We start from the raw sequence: 24,565 nt of genomic DNA on the forward strand, positions 1-24,565 counted from the left end.
AGCCTGAGAAAACCGACCGAGTTCGTTGTGAGCTCGTAAAACAACAAGTTTGGTTGTGAGCTTGGAAAACAACCGGCTGTAATCCAAGGAGGGTTATAGTGAATTCCCAAGTGAGACTTGGGGAGTGGACGTAGGAGCAAGGGTTAGCTCCGAACCACTATAAAACTTGGTGTTTGTGATTGCGTGTCTCTATTCTTCTTCCTTTCATATCACTCACAGCACATAGTATTAATTAAATAACTTACACTAGTTTTAATTACTTATCCACATCGTTTTAAATACCCAAATTATTTTAAAACCCAATTCACCCCCCCCCCTCTTGGGTTGTCTATCTGGGCAACAAGTGGTATCAGAGCCTAAACTCTTCCACCCAAGAGTTAAAAGATCAAAATGACAACCCCATTTGGATCTTCCCACATTGAGGGTCAGTCCACCCAAAGACCCCCTTTCTTTAATGGATCCGACTACTCATACTGGAAGGCTAGGATGAGAATATTCATCCAAGCCCAAGACTATGAGATGTGGACCATTGTAGTAAATGGCTCATACATCCCATCCACATATGTAGAGGGTATCACGGTACCCAAATTAGAAAAGGATTGGGATGAACATGACATGAGAAAGGCACAACTAAATTCTAAAGCTATGAATGTGTTTTACTGTGCCTTAGACAGAAATGAATTCAATAGGGTCTCTACTTGCAACTCTGCAAAAGAGATCTGGGATAGACTTGAAGTGACCCATGAGGGAACAAATCAAGTTAAAGAATCCAAAATTAATATATTGGTTCATAAGTATGAACTATTTAAAATGGATTCTAATGAGACAATCACTAGCATGTTCACTAGGTTTACTGACATTGTCAATGGCCTAAAAAGCCTTGGCAAGAACTATACTAACAGTGAGCTTGTCAGGAAAATCCTTCGGTGTCTACCAAGGTCGTGGGAAGCTAAAGTGACGGCAATCCAAGAAGCCAAGGACTTGAACAAATTACCACTCGAGGAGCTTCTTGGATCCTTAATGACGCACGAGCTAACCATGAAGCAACACAACGAGGAAGAGTCCTCCCACAAGAAAAAGGTAATAGCTCTGAAATCTACTTCATCTAACAAGGAATTATCTTGCAGTAGCAGCAGTGAAGGAGAAGAACATGAGGAAGATGATGGTGAGGCACTTCTTGTGCGCAAGTTCAAAAAATTCATCAACCACAAGAAGGCTTATCATCAAAGGAGAGGCCCCTCAAATTCCTACCGCAAGGACAAAGGTAAGGAAAGGAAAATGAGGGGATTGGGTGCTATGAGTGCAAAAAGCCGGGACACATCAGAGCTGAGTGTCCCTTACTAAAGAAGGGCAGCAAGTACAAGAAGAAGAAAGCCCTTGTCACCACCCTATCGGACTCCGACACATCATCTTCATCATCGGATGAAGAACAAGAAGAGAAGGCCAATTTCTGCTTCATGGCCAATGAAAATGAGGTAACTTCCGAAACACAGCTTGATTTTACATTTGATGAACTTTATGATGCTTTTAATGAATTAATGATAGAATATAAGGCAATAAATCTTAAGAATAAAGAACTAAAAATAACTAATCAATCATACCTACATAAATACGATAAATTAGTTAAGGATAAGGATTTAATCACCAAAGAAAATATAGAACTTAAGACAAGCAACCAGCTTTTAACTCAAAAGACTAATACCTTAACTAAAGATAATGAAAAACTAACTAAGGAATTTTCAGAATTTAAAAACCATAAACAAATCTTAAACAAGGATCTAACAAACAAACTAAATGATCTAAAAACAGAAAATCAAACACTAACTAAAGAACTTAACAAATATAAACCCTTAGTTGAAAAATTTACATATAGTTCTGAAAAGTTAAATATGATACTCAATAGTCAACGAGCAGTATTTAATAAAGCGGGTTTAGGATATAAACCAAGAAATAAACAAAAACTTCTTAGTAACTTCTTTGTTAAAGCTGGAGAAACTAAAACTAAGAAAATAACCTGCTTTTGTTGTGGAACTATAGGTCATAAAGCAAATGTGTGTAATTTTAGGAAAGGTAAATCAAGAAGAAAAATTAAAAGGGTATGGGTTCCAAAAGGAACCAACTTGACTAACCATGAAGGACCCAAGAAAACTTGGGTACCTAAGTTGACATGATTTGCTTGTGTAGGAGTGTCTTGCAGCCAAGGTCAACAAAAACTGCTGGTATTTGGATAGTGGCTGCTCAAGGCACATGACGGGTGATAAGGATCAATTTTTCACCCTTTAAGCTAAGAAGGGAGGTGCTGTGACTTTTGGAGACAACAACCAAGGTCACATCATTGGTATTGGTAAAGTTCAAATCACCCCTTCAACTTTTATAGATAATGTTAGATATGTTGATGGTCTTAAGCATAACTTGTTAAGCATTAGTCAATTATGTGATAAAGGATATGATGTTATGTTTAAACCATCACTATGCATTATAACAAACCCTAATGACAATAGTTTAGTTTTTAAAGGGATTAGACGTGGAAATGTATATGTTGTTGACCTAGAAGATCTTGCAAAACATAACCAATGTTTAGTTGTTAATGAAACTAAAGATAATGATGCCAGTTGGTTATGGCACCGTAAGTTAGGTCATGCAAGCATGGACACAATAACTAAACTAGTTAAAAGAGATTCCGTGATAGGTTTGCCAAAATTAAAATTTGAAAAGAACAAAATATGTGAAGCATGTCAATTTGGCAAACAATCTAGGAACTCATTTAAATCCATAAAATGTGTCTCTACCTCTAGACCTCTAGAATTATTACACATGGACCTATTCGGACCAACTAGAACAACAAGCCTAGGTGGAAATAAATATAGTCTAGTTATTGTAGATGATTACTCTAGGTACACATGGGTCATGTTCCTAGCACATAAGGATCAAGCATTTTCTGTTTTTAAGAAGTTCCATAAGGAAGTAACAAATGCTAGAGAGTCTTCAGTCATAGCCATTAGAAGTGACCATGGAACTGAATTCGAAAATCAGTCATTTGAGGAATTTTGTCGTAAAAAGGGGATAACCCATAATTTTCTGCACCTAGGACACCACAACAAAATGGAGTTGTGGAAAGGAAAAATAGGACTCTAGAAGAAATGGCTAGAACTATGTTATGTGAAAGTAACCTCTCTAAGTACTTTTGGGGAGAAGCCATTAATACTTCTTGCCATATATTAAATAGAGTTTTATTAAGACCCATCATAAAGAAAACACCTTATGAACTTTGGAAAAACAGAAAACCAAAAGTTAATTACTTTCATGTTTTTGGATGTAGGTGTTTTGTTCATAATAATGGGAAAGATAATCTAGGTAAATTTGACTCTAAATCGGATGAAGGAATATTCTTAGGTTACTCTACAACTAGTAAAGCCTATAGAGTCTTTAATAAAAGAACCTTAGTTATAGAAGAATCTATACATGTTGTATTTGATGACTCTAGTGACATCTCCTCTAATAAGAAAGTTAATTTTGATGATGATGTTGAAATTCTTGAAGAAAAGATAGATGAGATGGCATTACAAGATGATAATCAAAAGTTGAGTGAAGGAGCATCATCAAGCCAAGAGGCTATTATGGATCATGGGCTAACTAAAGCTTGGAGGTATGCTCACGGGCATCCTAAGGAACTAATTCTAGATGATCCATCTCAACCGGTTAGGACTAGAGCATCCCTTAGAAATTTAAATAACCATCTAGCTTTTGTCTCACACTTTGAGCCCAAACACATAGAAGAGGCCGAAAATGATGTAAATTGGATAAATGCAATGCAAGAAGAATTAAACCAATTTACTAGAAACAAGGTATGGAATCTAATAGAGAGACCTTCTGAATATCCTATTATAGGCACGAAATGGATTTATAAAAATAAACTTGATGAAAATGGAATTGTTATAAGGAATAAGGCTAGACTAGTAGCAAAGGGTTATAATCAAGAAGAAGGTATAGATTTTGATGAAACCTTTGCTCCTGTAGCTAGACTTGAGGCTATTAGACTATTATTAGCATATGCATGCTCTAAGGACTTCAAACTTTTTCAAATGGATGTAAAAAGTGTATTTTTAAATGGGTATATTAATGAGGAGGTATATGTAGAACAACCTCCTGGTTTTGAAAATCATCAATACCCTAATCATGTATATAAACTGAACAAAGCACTTTATGGTTTAAAACAAGCACCTAGAGCATGGTATGAGAGGCTTAGCAAATTCCTATTAGAACATGAATTCTCTAGGGGAAATGTAGATACAACCCTATTTTTGAAAAAGCAAAACAAAGATATGTTATTAGTACAGATTTATGTTGATGATATCATTTTCGGTGCTACTAACAATCGCCTCTGCGAAGAATTTGCTGATTTGATGCAGAGTGAGTTTGAGATGAGCATGATGGGAGAGCTGAACTACTTCCTCGGGCTTCAAATCAAACAGTCTGAAGGAGGCATCTTCATCAATCAAGCCAAGTATATCAAGGAGATGCTCAAGAAGTTTGATATGGAGGGAAACAAGTCAATCAGCACCCCCATGAGCTCATCATGCAAATTAGATCAAGATGAATCAGGTAAATCTGTAGATCAAAAACTTTATAGAGGTATGATAGGATCCTTATTGTATCTTACTGCAAGTAGACCTGATATTATGTTTAGTGTTTGCATGTGTGCTAGATATCAGGCTAATCCTAAAGAATCACATCTAGCTGCAGTTAAGAGAATTTTTAAATACTTAATAGGAACTAAGAACATAGGGCTATGGTACTCTAAAGAATCTAGCCTAAACTTAATAGGATACACAGATTCAGACTTCGCTGGATGTAAGCTTGATAGAAAAAGTACCAGTGGGTCATGTCAATTTCTAGGAGAAAATCTTATCTCATGGTTTAGCAAGAAACAAAACTCGGTTGCATTATCTACTGCTGAAGCTGAATATGTTGCAGCCGGGAGTTGTTGTGCTCAAATCTTGTGGATTAAACAACAATTAGAAGATTATGGCATTAAACAAGATAAAATTCCCATTAATTGTGATAATACAAGTGCCATTAATCTAACTAAAAATCCAATTCAACATTCAAGAACTAAACACATTGAGATAAGACATCACTTCATAAGAGATCATGTATTGAATGGTGATGTGACACTCCAATTTGTTTGTACTGATAATCAATTAGCAGACATTTTTACAAAACCCCTAAGTGAAGAGAGGTTTAGTGTGCTTAGGAGGGGATTAGGAGTGATTGATCCATCCTAGTGGTGGTTTCCACTAGATTTATTGATTTTGATGACTAGATTGTGGTTAAAATAGAGTTTCTTTTCAATAATCATCAAATCAGATCATACTTTAGTGTTTTTCCCTCATTTGGCACGATTATAGCATGATTTTTAGGTGCGTGCCAAGGTTAGAGACGACTCAAGTAAGTTTCAGAGTCGGCTCCTAAGGGGGAGTCGACTCGCGCATTTGCGGGAGTCGACTCGCAAAGATGGCAGCAGAGGGGGAGTCGACTCGCATATAGTCGGGAGTCGACTCGAAGTCTACAGGCGCATAAGGAGAGTCGACTCGCGCATATTCTGGAGTCGACTCGAGGTCGAGTCGACTCGCGACTCAGTGGAGTCGACTCGCAGTCGGGATCCGACTTTTTAACCCTAGATTTGTCGTTTCGAAAACACTTTTCTCTCAAGCCGCCACTGTTCAAAAGCCCTAGAGCCGACTCCTAGGTCGTCCCCGATCGTCTCCAACCCCTTTTCCGTCGATCTTTCACCGGTTCTTAGGTTTTTCATCCCTTCCTAGGTCGACCCCCGGTCGGTCCCAAGCCTCCTCCGTCGACCTTTCTCCGTCCTTTAGGTTTTTCATTCCGTCTAGGTCATAATGCCGCGTAAGACCGTTGTCCGGAAGAGGTCCCGACCCGAGGCCGGTCTCGAGCGGCGCTCCAAGGCGCGGCACGATCCCGCGAGGCAACCATCTCCGGCTCGTTCCCCGCCTAGGGCGGTTCCCGCGAGGCCATTGGCCGGGAAGGCCGTCACCACCGGGAGATATGTCGATTTCGACTATCTCTCCCGAAAAGGGTTCACCATAGGTGATAGGCTTAGGGCACAGGGATTAGAGTACTTCCTCACTTTAGATCTCCCCACTTACCCTGGCCTTGTTAGAGAGTTCTATGGTACCGTCCATCGGGGAGATGGGGGTATCGAGGGCACAGTAGCCGGTGTCCCTTTGTTTGTTACGGAGGATCTTATTGCCCACATCCTCCACCTTCCATTAGTAGGGGTGGCTCCCACACACCCTGAGGACAGGGTTGAGGCCCTTACGGCCATTCTAGGGCATCCACCCCAGTCACCTCTAGACGAGGTTTCTGCTAGCTCACTTCCGATTGAGGTGAGAATCCTTTTGAGTATACTGTCTAGGTCCATCTTCCCTAAGACAGGGAGATTTGATTTTGTAAATGAGAGAGACCTAGCTCTTATGTTTTATATTCTTCAGGACACCCCGATCAACTTCCCCAAACTCATATATAGGTATATGTGTGAGCCCCTAGATAGACCTAGGCTCACCCTCCCATACGGCATGATATTCACCCTTCTGTTTAGGGAGTACGAGATTCTCATTCCTGAGGGGGAGCCCTTTCGCGCATTGCAATGGACTGATCGCATGCGTGCAGGGACCCTACACAGGATGGGGTTTCGGAAGAGAGAGGGGATCTGGGTTAGGAAGTCGTCCCTCACCTCACAGACCACCAGACCTTTCCCCAGTCCTGAGCCCGATTCAGACTACCCAGACCTTCCAGACCATCCAGATCTTCCATCCACTCCTGCTCCTACCACCTCCGCCGGACCCTCCTCCTCAGCTCCACCCACTCAGCCTATGGAGGTCCAGATCTCGTCTGAGCAGCTCCGGGAGCTGCGGCAGGAGATAGTCCGAGATCTGCTCCAGGAGCTCCGGGGTGCGGTGCCTACTCCCTCTCCTGCGCCCACATCTTCCGCATTGGTCCCTTCCCTGACAGCCGTGACAGACATGACGGCTGAGGTGCGGCAAGAGATATACAACATGAGGACCTTGATACAGGCCCAGTTCCACAGCATGAGTGAGGTCACGAGCACCACTCGACAGATGCGGGATGACATCGGCCGTGACATGTCCACCACCACCGCAGGGGCCGAGCGCTTGTCGAATGTGCTCATCGACAAGCTGGACGGACTGCAGAAGTCAGTACTCGAGCTGGATACGACACAGAGCAGGGCCATCCAGGCCATCATTCGCCAGCTAGAGAACGTGACCAATGCGGTCCAATCACTCGTGGAGCGCATGCCTCGAGGAGATACATCCTCGAGAGGAGGAGCCACATCCTCGAGAGGAGGAGATACATCCTCGAGAGGAGGACCTACATCCTCGAGGAGATCGTAGCTACTTTTTGTATTTTGCTTTGACATGTATTGCTTTTCGTTACTTATTGTATTCTGAAATGTACTTACATACAAATTAATACAATGAGTAGCCGCATTTTTCTTCAATAATGTGCCTTTTGATCTATGTTTGATTGTGTGTTCTGTTTACCTTCTTTTTGATATGATGACAAAAAGGGGGAGAAATATGTAAAAGGAAGAAAAATATGCATAAAATATGTAAAAGGAATCAATGGAAATCAATAAAAAGATAAACTCTTAAAACACACAAATTTGTTCTAAGTGGATTCGGTACCCCGAGGCTCATTATCTCTCTTTTGGGGCTCCTAATGGAGTAATCTCCAGAATCTATTCAAGGGATATTCGGAGATTAGCTGAATCCTACTCAAGAACAAATTGACAGATTTTCCCTCTAAAAACCAAAATTTCAGTTCAAAAACTTCAAAGCATTAAAAAGGAAATTCAAAGAATCAAAATAAAGTAGAATGCATATCTTGAGGGGGAGAATCTGAATTTTAATCAAGCAAAATCATTAATGATATATAAGCCAAACAATTGATTGTATAATATGAAGGCTTATATAATTCCAAATGAAAGGGGGAGCTTTAACTCCGAAATTTATTGTTTCACTCCTTTCAAGCTTGGATAAATTGAATTACCAGACATTTGAATTCATTTATGGATTTTATTTCATTGTTTATTGTGCAATTCACTTTACATATACTCAGTGTTTTGTCATCATCAAAAAGGGGGAGATTGTGGAGTGATTGATTAAAACCCTATTTGATTTTGATGAGATCAAAGCAATTGAGTATATTTCTTGTTTACTAATGAATTCAATTAAGTGTTTCAGTGAAAATCTTGTCTAAGTGTCTCAAGACTTGGTTCATAATTTTTGGATAAGTTAAGAAGACAGCTTGAACCAAAGTCTGAGACTCGAGTCGACTCCAGAGTATCACGAGTCGACTCCAAGCGTATCAAGTTCACTGGCACGGGCTCGAGTCGACTCCAGATCTGTACGAGTCGACTCCGACTGAGAACAGACAGAAGAACAGAAAGCTTCAACTCAGAACCTGTCAACGAGTCGACTCCCAAAGTGCGCGAGTCGACTCCGATGTTCACCGAGTCGACTCCAGGATAGTAAGAGTCGACTCCAAGAGGAACACAAAGAAAAAGTCAGAGAGCAGTTTTCGGGTCTGAGATTCGAGTCGACTCCAGTGAAACGCGAGTCGACTCCGATGGATGGCAAGTCGACTCCAAAGAAGGTGAGAGTCGACTCTCAGAGGAACACAAGAAAAAGTCAGAGAGCAATTTTCGGACTCTGAGATTCGAGTCGACTCCCGCAATATGCGAGTCGACTCCAAGACTCCGCGACCATCAACAGACAGAAGACCAAGTTACTGCCTCTGAGATTCGAGTCGACTTCCAGACAGCTCGAGTCGACTCCAAGACAGCTTCACATCAAAAAGGCAGAAGATCAAGTTTCGGAAACTGAGAGCCGAGTCGACTCCGAGGAAGTTCGAGTCGACTCCAAGACTAGACGAGCCAAAAGACAGAGAATCGGGAGTTCGGGCTCTGAGATTCGAGTCGACTCCCAGGACAGTCGAATCGACTCGAGTGGATCAAATTCAAAATTGGATCCACGGACTTCAGTGGATGAGCCGACTCCGAAATTGCTAAGTCAGCTCCAGAAGTTGGCGAGTCGACTCCAGGTCAAGACGAGTCGACTCCCAGTCGTGAAGGCAACTTTAATTCAAATCTGGAACAGTTGCCGAGTCGACTCCGGAAAAGCTTGAGTCGACTCCCGCTACAGCCGAGTCGACTCCTGATCGCGCGAGTCGACTCTAACCCACCAACGGACACATTGTCAGGCTGCGCAGAGTGTGCAGAACGGGCAGAAAAAGCTCTCTAACGGCTAGTTTCCGTGGGGGTTGGTTTAAATAGCCACAGAAGACTGTAGCAAGGCAGAGAAGAACCATTCCACTCCAACTAATCAAGCATTCAAGCTCTGCAACGTGTTCTTCAACGAAAAAGAGGAAGATCTGCATTTACTGCATCCACCTACATCTTCCCAGCAATTAAAGCCTTCTCCTCCTGCATTCAAGTCGACTACTCACTCAAGAGGAGACCAGAAGTTTAAGAAGCCATTCCTCTTCTCCAACCTAAAAGCGTTTGAGGCTTCTTTACTTTATTTATTGTTCATATTGTCTTTTATCTGCTTTTGAGAAGCTGTATTTTTCTGTTTCTTCTTTTTATTTACACATTGTATTTGCTTGGTTCAATCGGGGGATTGAATCAAGGGGATTGAGGTTGGTTGGTGAGCCGAGTGTAAAACCAACGTGTGTAAGGGTTCGATTGTGATCCCGAGAAAACAATCGGGGTGGTTCTAGTCGGTGAGCCTGAAAAAACCGACCGAGTTCGTTGTGAGCTCGTAAAACAACAAGTTTGGTTGTGAGCTTGGAAAACAACCGGCTGTAATCCAAGGGGGGTTATAGTGAATTCCCAAGTGAGACTTGGGGAGTGGACGTAGGAGCAAGGGTTAGCTCCGAATCACTATAAAACTTGGTGTTTGTGATTGCGTGTCTCTATTCTTCTTCCTTTCATATCACTCACAGCACATAGTAATTAATTAAATAACTTACACTAGTTTTAATTACTTATCCACATCGTTTTAAATACCCAAATTATTTTAAAACCCAATTCACCCCCCCCTCTTGGGTTGTCTATCTGGGCAACAGGTTGTTTCTTGGATCCAGAATTCTATTAGCAGCATACTCAAATCAAGTGTAGTTTTTGTTGATGATGCTTCAGAGATATGGATGGAGCTCCTGGAACGGTTTTCTCAACAAAATGGACCAAGAATTTTTCAATTGAAGAAAACTCTGGCTGGGTTACAGCAGGAACGTGATTCGGTGAGCATCTATTACGGTAAGCTCAAAACTCTGTGGGATGAGCTTTCAGTATATGATCCAATGCCTGAATGTAGTTGTGGGAAGTTGAAAATATTGCTTGATCGGTACCAAAGAGATTGTGTTATACAATTTCTAATGGGTTTGAATGATTCTTTTACTAATGTGAGAGATCAGATCATGCTATTGGACCCTTTACCTCCTGTGAACAAGGTGTTCTCCTTGATTCAACAACAAGAAAGGCAACACCAAATGACTTCTAATATACCTTCTCCTGATTCCATGGCTCTAGCTACTAGAAAATTCAATGGCAATGCTAAACCTATTTCAAAATTTACAACTACTCAAAAAAGGGACAGACCTTTTTGCACTCATTGTAATGTTCAAGGACATCTACTGGAGAACTGTTTCAAGGCTGGAAATGCTGAAACTCCCTTTTGCACACATTGCAAAATGACTGGTCATGTTGTTGAGAAATGTTATAAAATCCATGGGTATCCACCAGGCCACAAATTCTTCAACAAAGGAAAGAGTCCTGTAGTTTTTGCAAATCAGTCGAGCATCTCTGCTCCTGTTGGTCAGGATGAAGAAAATGATACCAAAGTGGCTTTGACTAAGGGGCAATATCAGCAGCTACTAACCTTGCTTCAGCACAAAGATTCCTCCACTGCTCCTCACTCAGCCAACCAGATCCAGTCCATTGTCACCCCTGCATCACTTACTCCAAATGTTTCCAAAATGTCTGGTATTTCCATTTGCTTTTCCACCTACACACACAAGCCATCAACTCCTCATGAAACTCCTTGGATAATAGATACGGGTGCCACAGATCATATGATCTGTGACACTGAACTTTTTTCCACTGTGACGGCTATTGTTTCTTATTCAGTTAAATTACCCAATGGTATTGAAGTACCAGTGACACACATTGGTACAGTCAAGGTGACAAGTACTATCATCTTGAAGGATGTGTTATGTGTTCCATCATTTTCCTTCAACTTGCTTTCAGCTAAGAAAATTGCAGAATCTCTTAATTGCTGTCTTATCTTCTTCTCTAATCGTTGCTTCCTTCAGGACCTTTCATCTTGGACAACGATTGGGATGGGTGAAGTGAGAAATGGCCTATATCACCTGCTGAGGATGGAAGTTGCTTCTTCAATTTTAGTAACTACTCTTTCAAAGCTTTCACATAAAGATTTTTCTGTCTCTGCATCTATTATGAATGACAGATCAGTTTCTGACCTTTGGCATTGCCGCCTTGGTCATATTTCTGTTTCACAATTACGGCTTATTGATGATCCAATTGTAAAAGATAAAATGTCTTCTATCAATGAATTACCTTGCTGTATTTGTCCCATGGCAAAGCAGCATCGAATTCTTTTTCCTGTTAGTCAACACAGATCTTCCATTTTATTTGAAATTGTGCATTATGACATATGGGGACCTTGTTCAGTGGCTGCTTATGATGGTTCTAGGTATTTCCTAACTATTGTTGATGATTTCTCTAGAAGTACTTGGGTCTACTTACTCAATACCAAATCCGAAACTAGGCAGTGCTTAGAATTTTTTTATAATTTGGTTGAGACCCAATTTGGAGTGAAGATCAAAATTTTAAGGAGTGATAATGGAGCAGAATTTCAAATGCATGGGTTTTTTGCCTCTAAGGGGATCATTCATCAAAGAAGTTGTGTTGAAACACCACAGCAAAATGGCATTGTAGAGAGGAAGCATCAACATTTGCTCAATGTGGCCAGAGCTTTGAGGTTCCAAGCAGGAATTCCACTTCAATTTTGGAATGACTGCATCATGACTGCTGCCTACATTATAAACAGAACACCCACCCCCTTGTTAGCCAACAAAACTCCTTTTGAACTGCTCTTCAATGCCAAACCGACCTATGCACACATGAAAGTCTTTGGTTGCCTTTGTTTTGCTTCTACTTTGTCCCATGGTCGAAAGAAATTTGATCCAAGAGGCAGAAAATGTGTATTTTTGGGTTATCCTTTTGGTGTTAAAGGATATAAAGTTCTTGATATAAATAGCAATACTACTTTTCTCTCTCGAGATGTAGTCTTCCATGAAACTATTTTTCCTTTTCACACTATTTTCTCCAATTCCAATTCTGAACAAAATACATCAGAACCGGTGTTTCCTATGTTCAATTTTGCTCCTCCTCCTGATATTCCACATACTGTTCCACAAAATGACATTGCAGCCACTAATAGGACCCCTTCTCCTTCTGATACTCAGTCCCCTTCAATAGTATTAGAAAAGATACTCACTGATACTCCTCTGATACTCAATGATAACATTACTTCTGACTCTCCACATGTTGTCCAAACTGAACCTCTTGATCACATTGACCCTACTATTCCTCGAAAATCTACTAGAATTCGAAAAGCACCTCAATATCTGCAGGATTATCACTGTCAGCAGGTCAATCTCACTTCACCAGCCTCTTCGTTGGACAAGATGCAATCTTCTTCTTCTTCTTCAGGTACACTTTTTTCTTTAGCTAATTTTTTGTCATATCAGCATTTTTCTCCAGCTTTTCAAGCTTTTTCTTCCTCCATTTCCACTCACCTTGAACCTCAAAGCTATAAGCAAGCAATTCAAAATCCTGACTGGTGCAAGGCTATAGAAGCAGAAATTATTGCTCTTGATTTGCCTCCAGGGAAAGAACCCATTGACTGCAAATATGTTTACAAGATTAAATATAACTCAGATGGGACTGTGGAGAGATATAAAGCTAGATTAGTGGCAAAAGGATACACTCAACAGGAGGGGATTGACTATCATGAGACTTTTTCCCCTGTTGCCAAGCTAGTCACAGTTCGATGTCTTCTTTCTATTGCAGCAGTAAGAGGATGGCATTTGCAACAGTTTGATGTCAACAATGCTTTCTTACATGGAGATTTAGAAGAGGAGATTTATATGAAGAGGCCACCGGGTTATACAAAAGGAAAACCTCACCAAGTTTGCAAACTCCTCAAGAGTCTTTATGGTCTCAAACAAGCTTCTCGGCAATGGTACTCTAAATTTTCTAGTTCTCTTCTTGATTTTGGTTATACACAATCAAAGGCCGACTATAGTCTTTTTACTAAGAAGGATGGCAATATTTTTACAGTTTTGCTGGTATATGTTGATGATATTATTGTGGCCAGCAATTGTTTAGATTCAATTTCTGTTCTGAAGCAGTTCTTAGATGATAAATTTAAGATCAAAGATCTCGGGTCCCTTAGATATTTTCTTGGCATAGAAGTTGCTCGATCATCTAAAGGGATTCACATCTGTCAGAGAAAGTATGCACTTGATATCTTAGCAGACTCTGGTACATTGGGGTCTAAACCTCTCAAAATTCCCATGGATCAAAACTTGAAACTTAGCAAAGATACAGGCCAACTTCTCTCTAATCCCACTATTTATCGACGGCTTATTGGTCGGTTATTGTATCTGACTATAACAAGACCAGACATTAGTTATACTGTTCAAACTCTAAGTCAGTTTATGGATAAGCCTACCACAACACATATGGCTGCTGCCCACAAGGTTCTCAGGTACCTCAAAATAGCTCCTGGTCAAGGCATTCTGTTCTCTTCTTCATCTACATTACAATTGCAAGCATATTGTGATTCGGATTGGGGTTCATGTCCTGATTCTAGACGATCAGTGACTGGCTATTGTGTATTCTTGGGAAGTTCTCTGATTTCCTGGAAGTCCAAGAAACAATCTATTGTTTCTCGCTCTTCTGCAGAGGCAGAGTACAGGGCCATGGCCACTACTTGTTCAGAATTAACATGGCTGCGTTACATTTTACATGATCTTCAAGTTCCTCATCCACAAGCGGCCACTCTTTTTTGTGATAATCAGGCTGCACTTCACATTGCAGCCAATCCGGTGTTCCATGAGCGCACCAAACACATCGAATTGGACTGTCATTTGATTCGAGATAAGATTCAAGAAGGCAGCATCCAAACCTTTCATGTTGGAACACAGCAGCAGCTAGCTGATATTTTTACCAAAGCTTTGCCGTTCTTTCTTCTTCGATCCCAGTTATCCAAGATGGGAATAGTCAATCTCTATTCTCCATCTTGCGGGGGGGTATTGAAGTATAAAGCAGCAGATCAGCTTCAGTCTCAACCTTAAGCTGCATTCAAAGTGAAGTACAGGAGCGGGAAAGGCTGAATGAACTTCTTTCGAGCTTCTTCTCCTCTTTTTCTCCTCCTTCTTTTCTGTTCTTTACTGTGTCCTGTATTGGTATTCTGTTTTTTCAGTTTTTAGCCACGTTTGCTGAGCTGGAATCTTTTCAGCTGAACTGGCAGGACGTTAGTCAGTTACCATAGTTTGTTAGTTAGTTATAGTCTCATCCAACTCTATATAAAGCCTACCTCTGTAAACAGCTAAAAGAGAGGAAGAGAAATGAAGGAATTTCCCATGGTTTGAGCTCTCTGTTTTCCTTTTTCCACACACTTTCTTACACCAGGGATCATATCAAAGGCATCCCCATGGTTAGTACCTTTGCCTCACTTCTTCCTTTACTTTGTAGAGCATACAGAGTGCTATGAGTTGTTCTATAAACCTACATGTGCAGAGTATACAATTGTGCTATCATCTTCGAGACATCTGATAAAATTGGAACATAATGGTAATAGTAATAGCATCATCAACAACCACCTCAATAAATCATATATTAATTAAAATTATAATGAAATAAGCCTTGTGGTAGTCACATATATTGGTAGAATCTTTGTTTTTCAAAACCTAGTGATGGATCATTCCGTATCAACTGAGGCAGGTTAAGCCAGAAGCTCATCGGATCATTTGATTACAGCAGCTGATCAGGCATCTAGTGTCAGATAAAATTGGAACGATCACCGTATATGGTGCTTTGTTCCCATTTTTTGATAGTCATGCACGGCTGCACTTTTAATGCCAATAAATCCATGATCTGAAACATTGGACCATCAAATTATTAGATGAGTGTCAAGGCTAGGGATGTTATAATCAAATGGATCGAAGACGTAGCCATCAAAGATTCTCCGCCTTTGATATGGTGTAATTCATACATGCAATTACTTGCCCACTAAATCTTCACTAAATCATGCCTTACCAACCGGAGAGGATAAGAATCCTTTGGGGTCACAAAGTGACACTCAAGTGAGTGAAGGTCTCCCTAAAGAACCAGAAAATTAAGATTGCATCAGCAAAAAAAATCAGGTTAGCTTTCCGTTTGGAGATTCAAAAGTCAGCACAGCACAGAAGGGCACATGCTAATTATTTGGCAACTTCCGAGTGGGACATGCAAGGTGTGGTCCCTAGAGGGGATTAGAAGGGATTATATGAGAAAAACTAGTTCAGCTCTCTATGTCATACTTTTGATTGTTTTTATAAAACGCGCACTACCTACAAATTCTGCACAATGTAGTTAATAATGATGCATAAATAATTTGTCCTATTCTAAATGCTATTATTTTTCTCTCTTACACCTGAGCACTATATAACTACGATAAATATGCATGCTTGTTTCTACTTGTCCATGCAAGTATATTTACAACAGGGAAATCATGCTATATTGATTTCCCAAAGAAAAATCTCAAAAAATTACTCTATATTGATGTGATAATCACTTCCATACTTGGCAGAATGTGTTTCTTGGTGGATCGGACACCTCTGCATCTACCTCAGAATCGGGAATGACTGAGCTCATGAGGAACTCAACAGTGATGAAGAAAGCCCAAGATGAAGTTCGAGGACTCCTTGGAAATAAAGGGAAGGTGGAAGAGGGTGACATTCAACAACTACATTATCTCAAGCTTGTAATTAAGGAAGTTCTTCAGTTACACCCTCCCGCTCCATTGCTACTCCCTCGAGAATGTATACAAGATTGCAAGATCAATGGATATAACATTCCTAAGAAGGCAAGGGTGCACACAAGATTGGCTTCGAGACATCTTATCTCATCTTGCAGGTTCAATTTCTACAACATTCATAAATTTTATCATGTACCAGTTGTACTAGTGCTTTAAAACTTTGAAATTTTTAATTTTGTTTTTTTTTCTTTTGTAGATATTCCCCCTCCTCATACAAAATACAAGCTTGAAGATTACGAAATAATAGATGGAAAGAAGAAAGAACTTATCAGTTGAGGCGTGATTTCACTGTCCTTAAGAATAGATCGCGCCCCTCAGAGAATGAATCTCGGTATAGCAGGTCATGGCGGCCTATCCTCCAGGATACAATAACTGGATTACTCCAAGTGTATACTCGCGGATGCAGTGCTCAGAACCGCTCAGAGAATGAATCTCGGTGTAGTAGGTAATGGCGGCCTATCCTTCAAGATACAACAACTGGATCGCTCCAAGTGTACACTTGGAGATGCAGTGCTCAGAACCGCATAGAGAGTATAACACAGAAAACCCTCCCAGGAACATAGAAAACGGAGAGAGGAAGATTATCGGATTCGCCAATTTTGCCTTGGACCTCTATTGGGCTCATACGCTCGTAGACTACTTACTTTCTTTGTTTCATCAAGTTAAAATGTTGAATACTATATAAAAACCTTTTGAGTTTTATTTCTTTCCAATGTGGGACTAAAAAAAGTACACTAGAGGAAAGACAAAAGATAAAGAAGGACAGACTTGAAATTTTGAAATATTCCAACAATTTGTACTACACAATTAAAGCTTCACAAAATTAGGCAAAAGAGAAAAGTTGATGGTATCACATGATCAGATAAAATTAACACCACCATAGATTTCAGAAGTAGCTGTCCGACGTTGCTGCAGATTTTGTTGTAGATTAGTCACCCATAGTTGGGGCCGGAAAATGAGGGTTCACGAGTACATATTGGTTACTACGAATGGGTTTTCACGGCACGAAAAAAAAAGCATGCGTTGTAGTCGTGTAGAGTACATGTAGTATATAGTTTTTGGCTCTACGTACGCCTCGTGAAGTGTTCTTCTCATTACTTATCTTTTCTCCGAAGAAACGCTCACCTTAAAGCAAAAAAAAAAAAAAAAAAAGAAACGTTCACCTCATCACAAAATTTCTGGTCTCATCCACATCTCATTATAGCTGTCGTGGATTGTCAACTGGGTTTATTTTAAGTTTTTTTTGTTTTCTTTCTTCTCGACAGCACATGCCGGCTCGTCGTCTTAGAGCGGACCGAACTGATTCTTCTTGGACCTGTAGCTATGTGTAAGTAGCGAAATAGAATAGAGATTATGACGCCCAGCGAACCTGACTTTTAAAAGCTGAAATTATTGGTCCGGGAACCTTTCAAACTAATAAATTGGTATCTAATTAGTTTTCTTTAGAGTAAATTGCACCGGCCCTTTGGAAGTCAGAGACAATTATATATTCCTATCCAATATTTTAAAAATATTTTATTATTTAAATTGTACTATATATATATAATATATAATTTTCTAACATTACCAATGCGACTGATTACAATGGATTGTACGCTACCACCATAATAGAGAATCTATGAGCTCCACCTTTCTAGACAAACACGTCCAATGATAAAACCTACCATCAAATCAAATTGGATTACACCTCTAATAGCCTTTTTCACAACAAACGCTCAAACCTCAAACCTCTCCTCTTCTTATCAATAAAAGAGGAATTAGAGAATAATTTATTAAGCCCTCTCTAATAGCCTTTCATTCTCCATATGATTTTTGGATTTGTAAAATACATAAATATATTAGATTTCCTTTTGATAAACCAAGTATTGTGGCTGTAATTGTCTAGAAACAAAAAAAACATTTTCATTTAACGATCGTATATGCGTCAGATTACATACACATGCATGCATGAAAACAAATGAATAGAGTCCTATAGTTGTTTAATATTTAAATTTGAAGTTATGTGCATTGCGTTAGCCAATTAACCTTGATCCATTTCAAAGTTTCTCTTTTTCATCCCTTATTTTTTTTAATCACAGCTGGTTATTCATCTTTCATGTGCATAATGGGAATTCATCGGCGATTTTTTTTCCTAAACCATGGTTAACGAAGGTTCGTGTTAAAGTCGGGGTCAGCTGTCCGTGGGTGACGTGGCCGTTCTCAAGTCTCTTTATTTCTTTATGGCTCTAGAGTTCACAAACTCTCGAAGGGTCGCTATAAATACGAGGAAGAGAGAGCTCCCCTCCCAAGACTAGGCGTCTAACGCAATGGAGTCCTTGCTTTCTCTCTTAGCTTACTCATGTCTCCTCTTATTCCCAATAGCTGCATTCTTGTGCGTCAAGGCCACCTGGCCGAGCCCAAGGCTCCCTCCTGGCCCTTTAAGGCTCCCAATCATCGGCAATCTTCATCAGTTGGGTGAGCATCCACACCGCTCGCTCCGGCTACTCTCGGAGAAGTATGGCTCCCTCATGAGCCTAAAGCTCGGTTTCACACCAACCATCATCGTATCCTCACGGGAGATGGCCTCTGAGATTCTGAAGACCCAAGATCTCATCATTTGCACCAGGCCTCCCCTCGTCGCCTTCCAGCGACTCTCTTATGGTGGACGGGACATGGCATTTTCACCCTACAGCGAACGGTGGAGACAACTGAGGAAGATTAGCATGTTAGAAGTCTTCAGTGCAAAGAGGGTGCAAGCCTTTCAGTCCATAAGGGAGGAAGAAGTGAACACCCTAGTACAAACTCTGTTAACGCAATCCTCGAGTGGTCCTGTGAATCTTAGTGAGATGTCTTTCTGCCTCTTTAACAATATCACTACTCGAGAAATCTTCGGCAGGAGGATTTCGGGTGATGGTGACTGCACGAGCAGCAAATACCATCCTCTCCTAATTGAAATGATGTCTTTACTGGGAGGGTTTTTTTTAGGGGACTTCTTTCCTTCGATGAAGTGGTTGGATGTGCTCACCGGGACGAGAGCAAGGCTCAAGAGGAGCTTCCTTGCCATGGATGAGTTCCTTGAGGAGGAGATCGAAGAGCACATCCATGGTGGAGGAAGCCCAGATGACTTCATTAGTGTTCTCGTCGGGATTCAGAAGGATTTAAGCCTTGGATTCCCCCTCACCAGGGATCATATCAAAGGCATCGCCATGGTTAGTACCTTTGCCTCACTTATTCCTTTACTTTGTAGAGCATACAGAGTGCTATGAGTTATTCTATAAACCTACATGTGCAGAGTATACAATTGTGCTATCATCTTTGAGACATCTGATAAAATTGGAACGTAATGGTAATAGTAATAGCATCTCAACAACCACCTCAATAAATCATATATTAATTAAAATTATAATAAAATAAGCCTTGTGGTAGTCACATATATTGGTAGAATCTTTGTTTTTCAAAACCTAGTGATGGATCATTCCGTATCAGCTGAGGCAGGTTAAGCCAAAAGCTCATCGGATCATTTGATTACAACAGCTGATCAGGCATCTAGTGTCCGATAAAATTGGAACGATCACCGTATATGGTGCTTTGTTCCCATTTTTTGATAGTCATGCCCGGCTGCACTTTTAATGCCAATAAATCCATGATCTGAAACATTGGACCATCAAATTATTAGATGAGTGTCAAGGCTAGGGATGTTATAATCAAATGGATAGAAGATGTAGACATCAAAGATTCTCCGCGTTGGATATGGTGTAATTCTTCACTAAGAATGGATGGCCCGAGATGATAAGAATCCTCACCAACCGGAGAGGATAAGAATCCTGTGGGGGTCACAAAGTGACACTCACAGGATAGAACTATCTTGTCTCCTCACCAACCGGAGAGGATAAGAATCCTGTGGGGGTCACAAAGTGGCACTCACAGGATAGAACTATCTTGTCTCCTCACCAACCGGAGAGGATAAGAATCCTGTGGGGGTCACAAAGTGACACTCCTGAGTGAAGGTCTCCGTAAAGAACCAGATAATTAAGATTACATCAGCAAAAAAATCAGGTTAGCTTTCCGTTTGGAGATCCAAAAGTCAGCACAGAAGCGCACATGCTAATTATTTGGCAACTTCCGAGTGGGACATGCAAGGTGTGGTCCCTAGAGGGGATTAGAAGGGATTATATGGGGAAAAACTAGTTCAGCTCTCTATGTCATACTTTTGATTGTTTTTATAAAACGCACACTACCTACAAATTCTGCACGATGTAGTTAATAATGATCCATAAATAATTTTGTCCTATTCTAAATGCTATTATTTCCCGCTCTTACACTTGAGCACTATATAACTACGATAAATATACATGCTTGTTTCTACATTGTCCATACAAGTATATTTACAACATTAAAATCATGCTATATTGATTTCTCAAAGAAAAATCTCAAAAAATTAGTCCATATTTGATCTGATGATCACTTCCATACTTGGCAGAATGTGTTTCTTGGTGGATCGGATACCTCTGCATCTACCTTAGAATCGGGAATGACTGAGCTCATGAGGAACTCAACAGTGATGAAGAAAGCCCAAGATGAAGTTCGAGGACTCCTTGGAAATAAAGGGAAGGTGGAAGAGGGTGACATTCAACAACTACATTATCTCAAGCTTGTAATTAAGGAAGTTCTTCGGTTGCACCCTCCCGCTCCATTGCTACTCCCTCGAGAATGTATGCAAGATTGCAAGATCAATGGATATAACATTCCTAAGAAGGCAAGGGTGTACATAAATGCATGGGCCATTAGTAGGGATCCTCGGCATTGGCAAGATCCAGAAGCCTTCATCCCTGAAAGGTTCGAGGACAATGATATCAATTTCAAGGGGCAGCATTTTCAGTTCATACCTTTCGGGAGTGGTCGGAGGATGTGCCCAGGCATGTCATTAGGTGTGACTGCCGTAGAGCTTGCACTTGCCAATCTTCTTTATAGGTTCGATTGGAACTTGCCTAGTGGAATGAGCAAAGAAGATATTGACATGGAAGAGGAATTTGGTTTGGTACTTCGCAGGAAATCACCTCTAATTCTAGTGGCAACCCCAACATCTTTTGTTACCTAGGGCCTCCTCCATGAACCAAGCAATCTTATCTTCACTCTCATGGTTGATTGCAGCTTTATAGGAGGATGGATCAATAAATTTATCAACTGATTCGATCTTGATCCCTATATAAGGGAATGTAGTAATCCCAGAAGTGTATAATGAATTGAATGAAATTCTTCTCTCTCTCTCTCTGAAACTTCTCTCTGAAACTTTCCCAGGCTCGTTCACTGTAGCTTAGAAGCTCTACAGCTTTTGCCCAAACTCTTCGAAAAGAAAAAAGGATTGTATTATGAGGAAGGTCAATTGATGCATATATTTATGTATTTATGTGCGTATATTTTTAAGTATAGAATCAACCAGCTATTTTATACTGTTGGGGTCTGTATTTAGTCTAAAAGTTTAATGTGTTTGATTCCATATCCAAGCCATTCATTTTCAAGTTTCGATCTGGTCTGGATCAAGTACCAGGCCTATTTTTGGAGCGACGGACTAATTGGTACATCGAGATATTTCATTTCTACAAGCAAGGTAGTTTAGAGAGAGAACTGTAAGTTCTTTTTTTAACGGGATGCAGCTGATTGATCAATCATACAAATATATAATTCCAATTATCTTCCTAGCATGACACGGCTATGCTCCAAAGACGTTAGAGTCATCCAGCCATGACCAGATTCAATTATTCAAATACCTTGCTTTAGTATCCAAAATAAAAAAAGAATCTGAAAAGTCCATGATGGTTTCAGGTTGGCCTCTTCCTTAGAGACTATAGAAGATCCATAGCCTGCCACGCCGGTAAGAACTTGCAGAAAATATCTATGGCATTTTGCTGAGAAACTTTTAAGTATCATATATATATTCTCCAAAATGTATTAGAAAAGTAATAGTGATGTCTCTTAGCTCACTTTTTTTTGAAAAAAAAAATTCTAATTATTCTTGTTCACTAAGAAACTAATAATCTATCATATATGACAAAAATAGAGGCTCGGTTTGTGCTGAGCTTTCCATTTATTATATGAACATCTGTATTACTATTATAATTAATATAATTCTTTAGTTTAGATAATAATTAAGATCTTATATCTATTTTATTTTCTGTTATCTATTCTATTATATCTATTCTATATTGCATTTCAAAAATAATTAAGAAAAGGAGAAAAAACTATATCCCACACATTAAAAAATTATCCAATTTGAAAACAAATGATCATCTCAATTGGGAATCCTATAATCAAGTGATGGCTTTTGGATGTTTGGCATATTATTTAGCTTTCTGATGTGGCAGATCTTGCACTTGGATCCGGTCCAGCCCTATTTGTAGCAGCCAAAATAATTCATATCAAATTTGTTGATTCTTTTGGATCACTTGTCCACCACTGCCACCGTCTTCACCACCACTATAGTTATTTCCTTCACTATAGGGGCCGCTGTTACCACCACCCCACCATGCAGCATTGCTATCTTCACTACCCTACCATTGCCATTGCCATCTTGCCGGATCATAGAGACCCCATACAACTATCAAACACACCTCCGCACTATCATTGATGTCTCCGCTATATAGTGGATACCTCGCCCAACATCACTACTACGGTCGATACCATTGTTGCCACCTTTGCTGTACCATCGTTGCCCCAACAAGAACATTGTTAACACCTTCATTGCCTACATTGCTGCTACCATCAGATCTGCTACCATCATCATATATATATTTTTAAAAATATTTGATTGCATCAAATATATTTATATTCTTATAAATTTAAAAATAAAAATATTTTTTTTATCTCTTTGTTTTGAAAACGAAGAAAAGGGGGAAAAAAAAAAAAGGTGACGCCAGGCCTCCAACTAAGATGCTAATTAGATAACTTTAGGAGCATGATGAATAGAGTCCAATAGCTGTTTAAAATTTAAATTCCAAGTTGTGTACTTTAGCCAATTAACCGTAATCCAATGCGAAGTTTCAATCTTTCATCCCTTATTTTTAATCGCTGCCTGTTACTCATCTTTCACGTGTACAGCGCGTGCAAAAATACTGATTTGAATAAAGAAATGCCATAAATGTTGTAGATGCGCTACACAATTAAGGCTTCACAAAATTAGGCAAAAGAGAAAAGTTGATAGTATCGCATGATCAGATAAAGTTAAGGCCACCATAAATTTCAAGAATAGCTATCCGACGATGCTGCAGATTTTGTTGTAGATTAGTCACTAACAGTTGGAGCCGGAAAATGAGGTTTTCACGACACCACAAAAAAAAAGAAAAAAAAATGCATGCCTTGTAGTCGTTTATTTTTTTTGTCACATCCACATCTCATTACAGCTGTTGTGGATTGTCAGGTGGGTTTATTTTAAGTTTTTTTGTTGTCTTTCTTTTCGACAACGCATGCCGGCTCGTGATCTTAAGAACGGACAGAACTGATTCTTCTTGGACCTATAGCTATGTGTAAGTAACGGAATAGAATAGACACTATGACGCACAACGAGCATTGACTTTGCAGCCATGGATCCTTTTTTAAAAGCTGAAATCATTGGTAGGAGAACCGTTCAAACTAATAAATTGATATCGCAGTTTTTTTTAGAGTAAATTGCTCCGGCCCGTTGATAGTCACGGACAGTTATATATTCCTATCTGATATTTTAGAAATATTTTATTATTTAAATTGTACCATATACATAATATATAATTCTCTATATTATCAATATGACGGATTACAATGGATTAGAGAGATTTCTACGAGCTTGGCTACACAACCACCACAATAATCAACTCTTCATGAGCTCCAATTTAGTAGACTTACACATCAAATGATGAACCTACCATCGAAACACATTGTATACACCTCCAATAACCTTTTTGACGACAAACACTTTAGAGCATCACCTCAAACCTCAAACCTCAAACCTCTTCTCTTCTTATTAATAAAAGAGGAATTAGAGAATATTTTATTAAGCCCTCTCTATATGGCAAGTGATTGACGTCACAAAATTAGGTAGAAGAGGAAAGTTGGTAGTGTCACATGATCATCATATAGAATTAACTCCATAATAATTTTCCAAGGATGCTTTCTAGTCATGCAGTAGATTTTTTGCCACAATTTTGGCCAAAAATTGTGGGCTCTGAGACTAGGGGGTGCGACTCATGAGCTACGGGGATTTGATAAGGTAGACCATAAACTCCAAAAAAATACTACTTTGGTTGTACCAAAAAAGAATACTACTTTAGACTACCCAAGTTCTAGTTCTGTCCAGCTCAATCACCTACAAGAGTATCCGCTTAAACTTTATGATGGTTGATTGA

The 24,565-nt window shown here is 39.8% G+C and overlaps 1 protein-coding gene across 1 annotated transcript; it reads left to right on the plus strand.

Annotated features, from left to right (window-relative positions):
- Positions 1 to 18,481: 18,481 nt before the first annotated feature.
- On the plus strand, positions 18,482 to 21,466 carry LOC103724206 (cytochrome P450 71A1-like). The gene is made up of 2 exons (XM_088703013.2): positions 18,482 to 19,399; positions 20,671 to 21,466. The coding sequence occupies exons 1-2, from the start codon at positions 18,518 to 18,520 to the stop codon at positions 21,286 to 21,288; spliced, it is 1,500 nt and encodes a 499-aa protein (XP_088559139.2). The 5' UTR covers positions 18,482 to 18,517; the 3' UTR covers positions 21,289 to 21,466.
- Positions 21,467 to 24,565: the final 3,099 nt, after the last annotated feature.

The sequence above is a fragment of the Phoenix dactylifera genome, chromosome 8, assembly GCF_051530095.1.
Source record: "Phoenix dactylifera cultivar Ajwa chromosome 8, Ajwa_hap1_PhDact_Kaust_v1.1, whole genome shotgun sequence".
NCBI classification, from domain to species: Eukaryota; Viridiplantae; Streptophyta; class Magnoliopsida; order Arecales; family Arecaceae; genus Phoenix; species Phoenix dactylifera.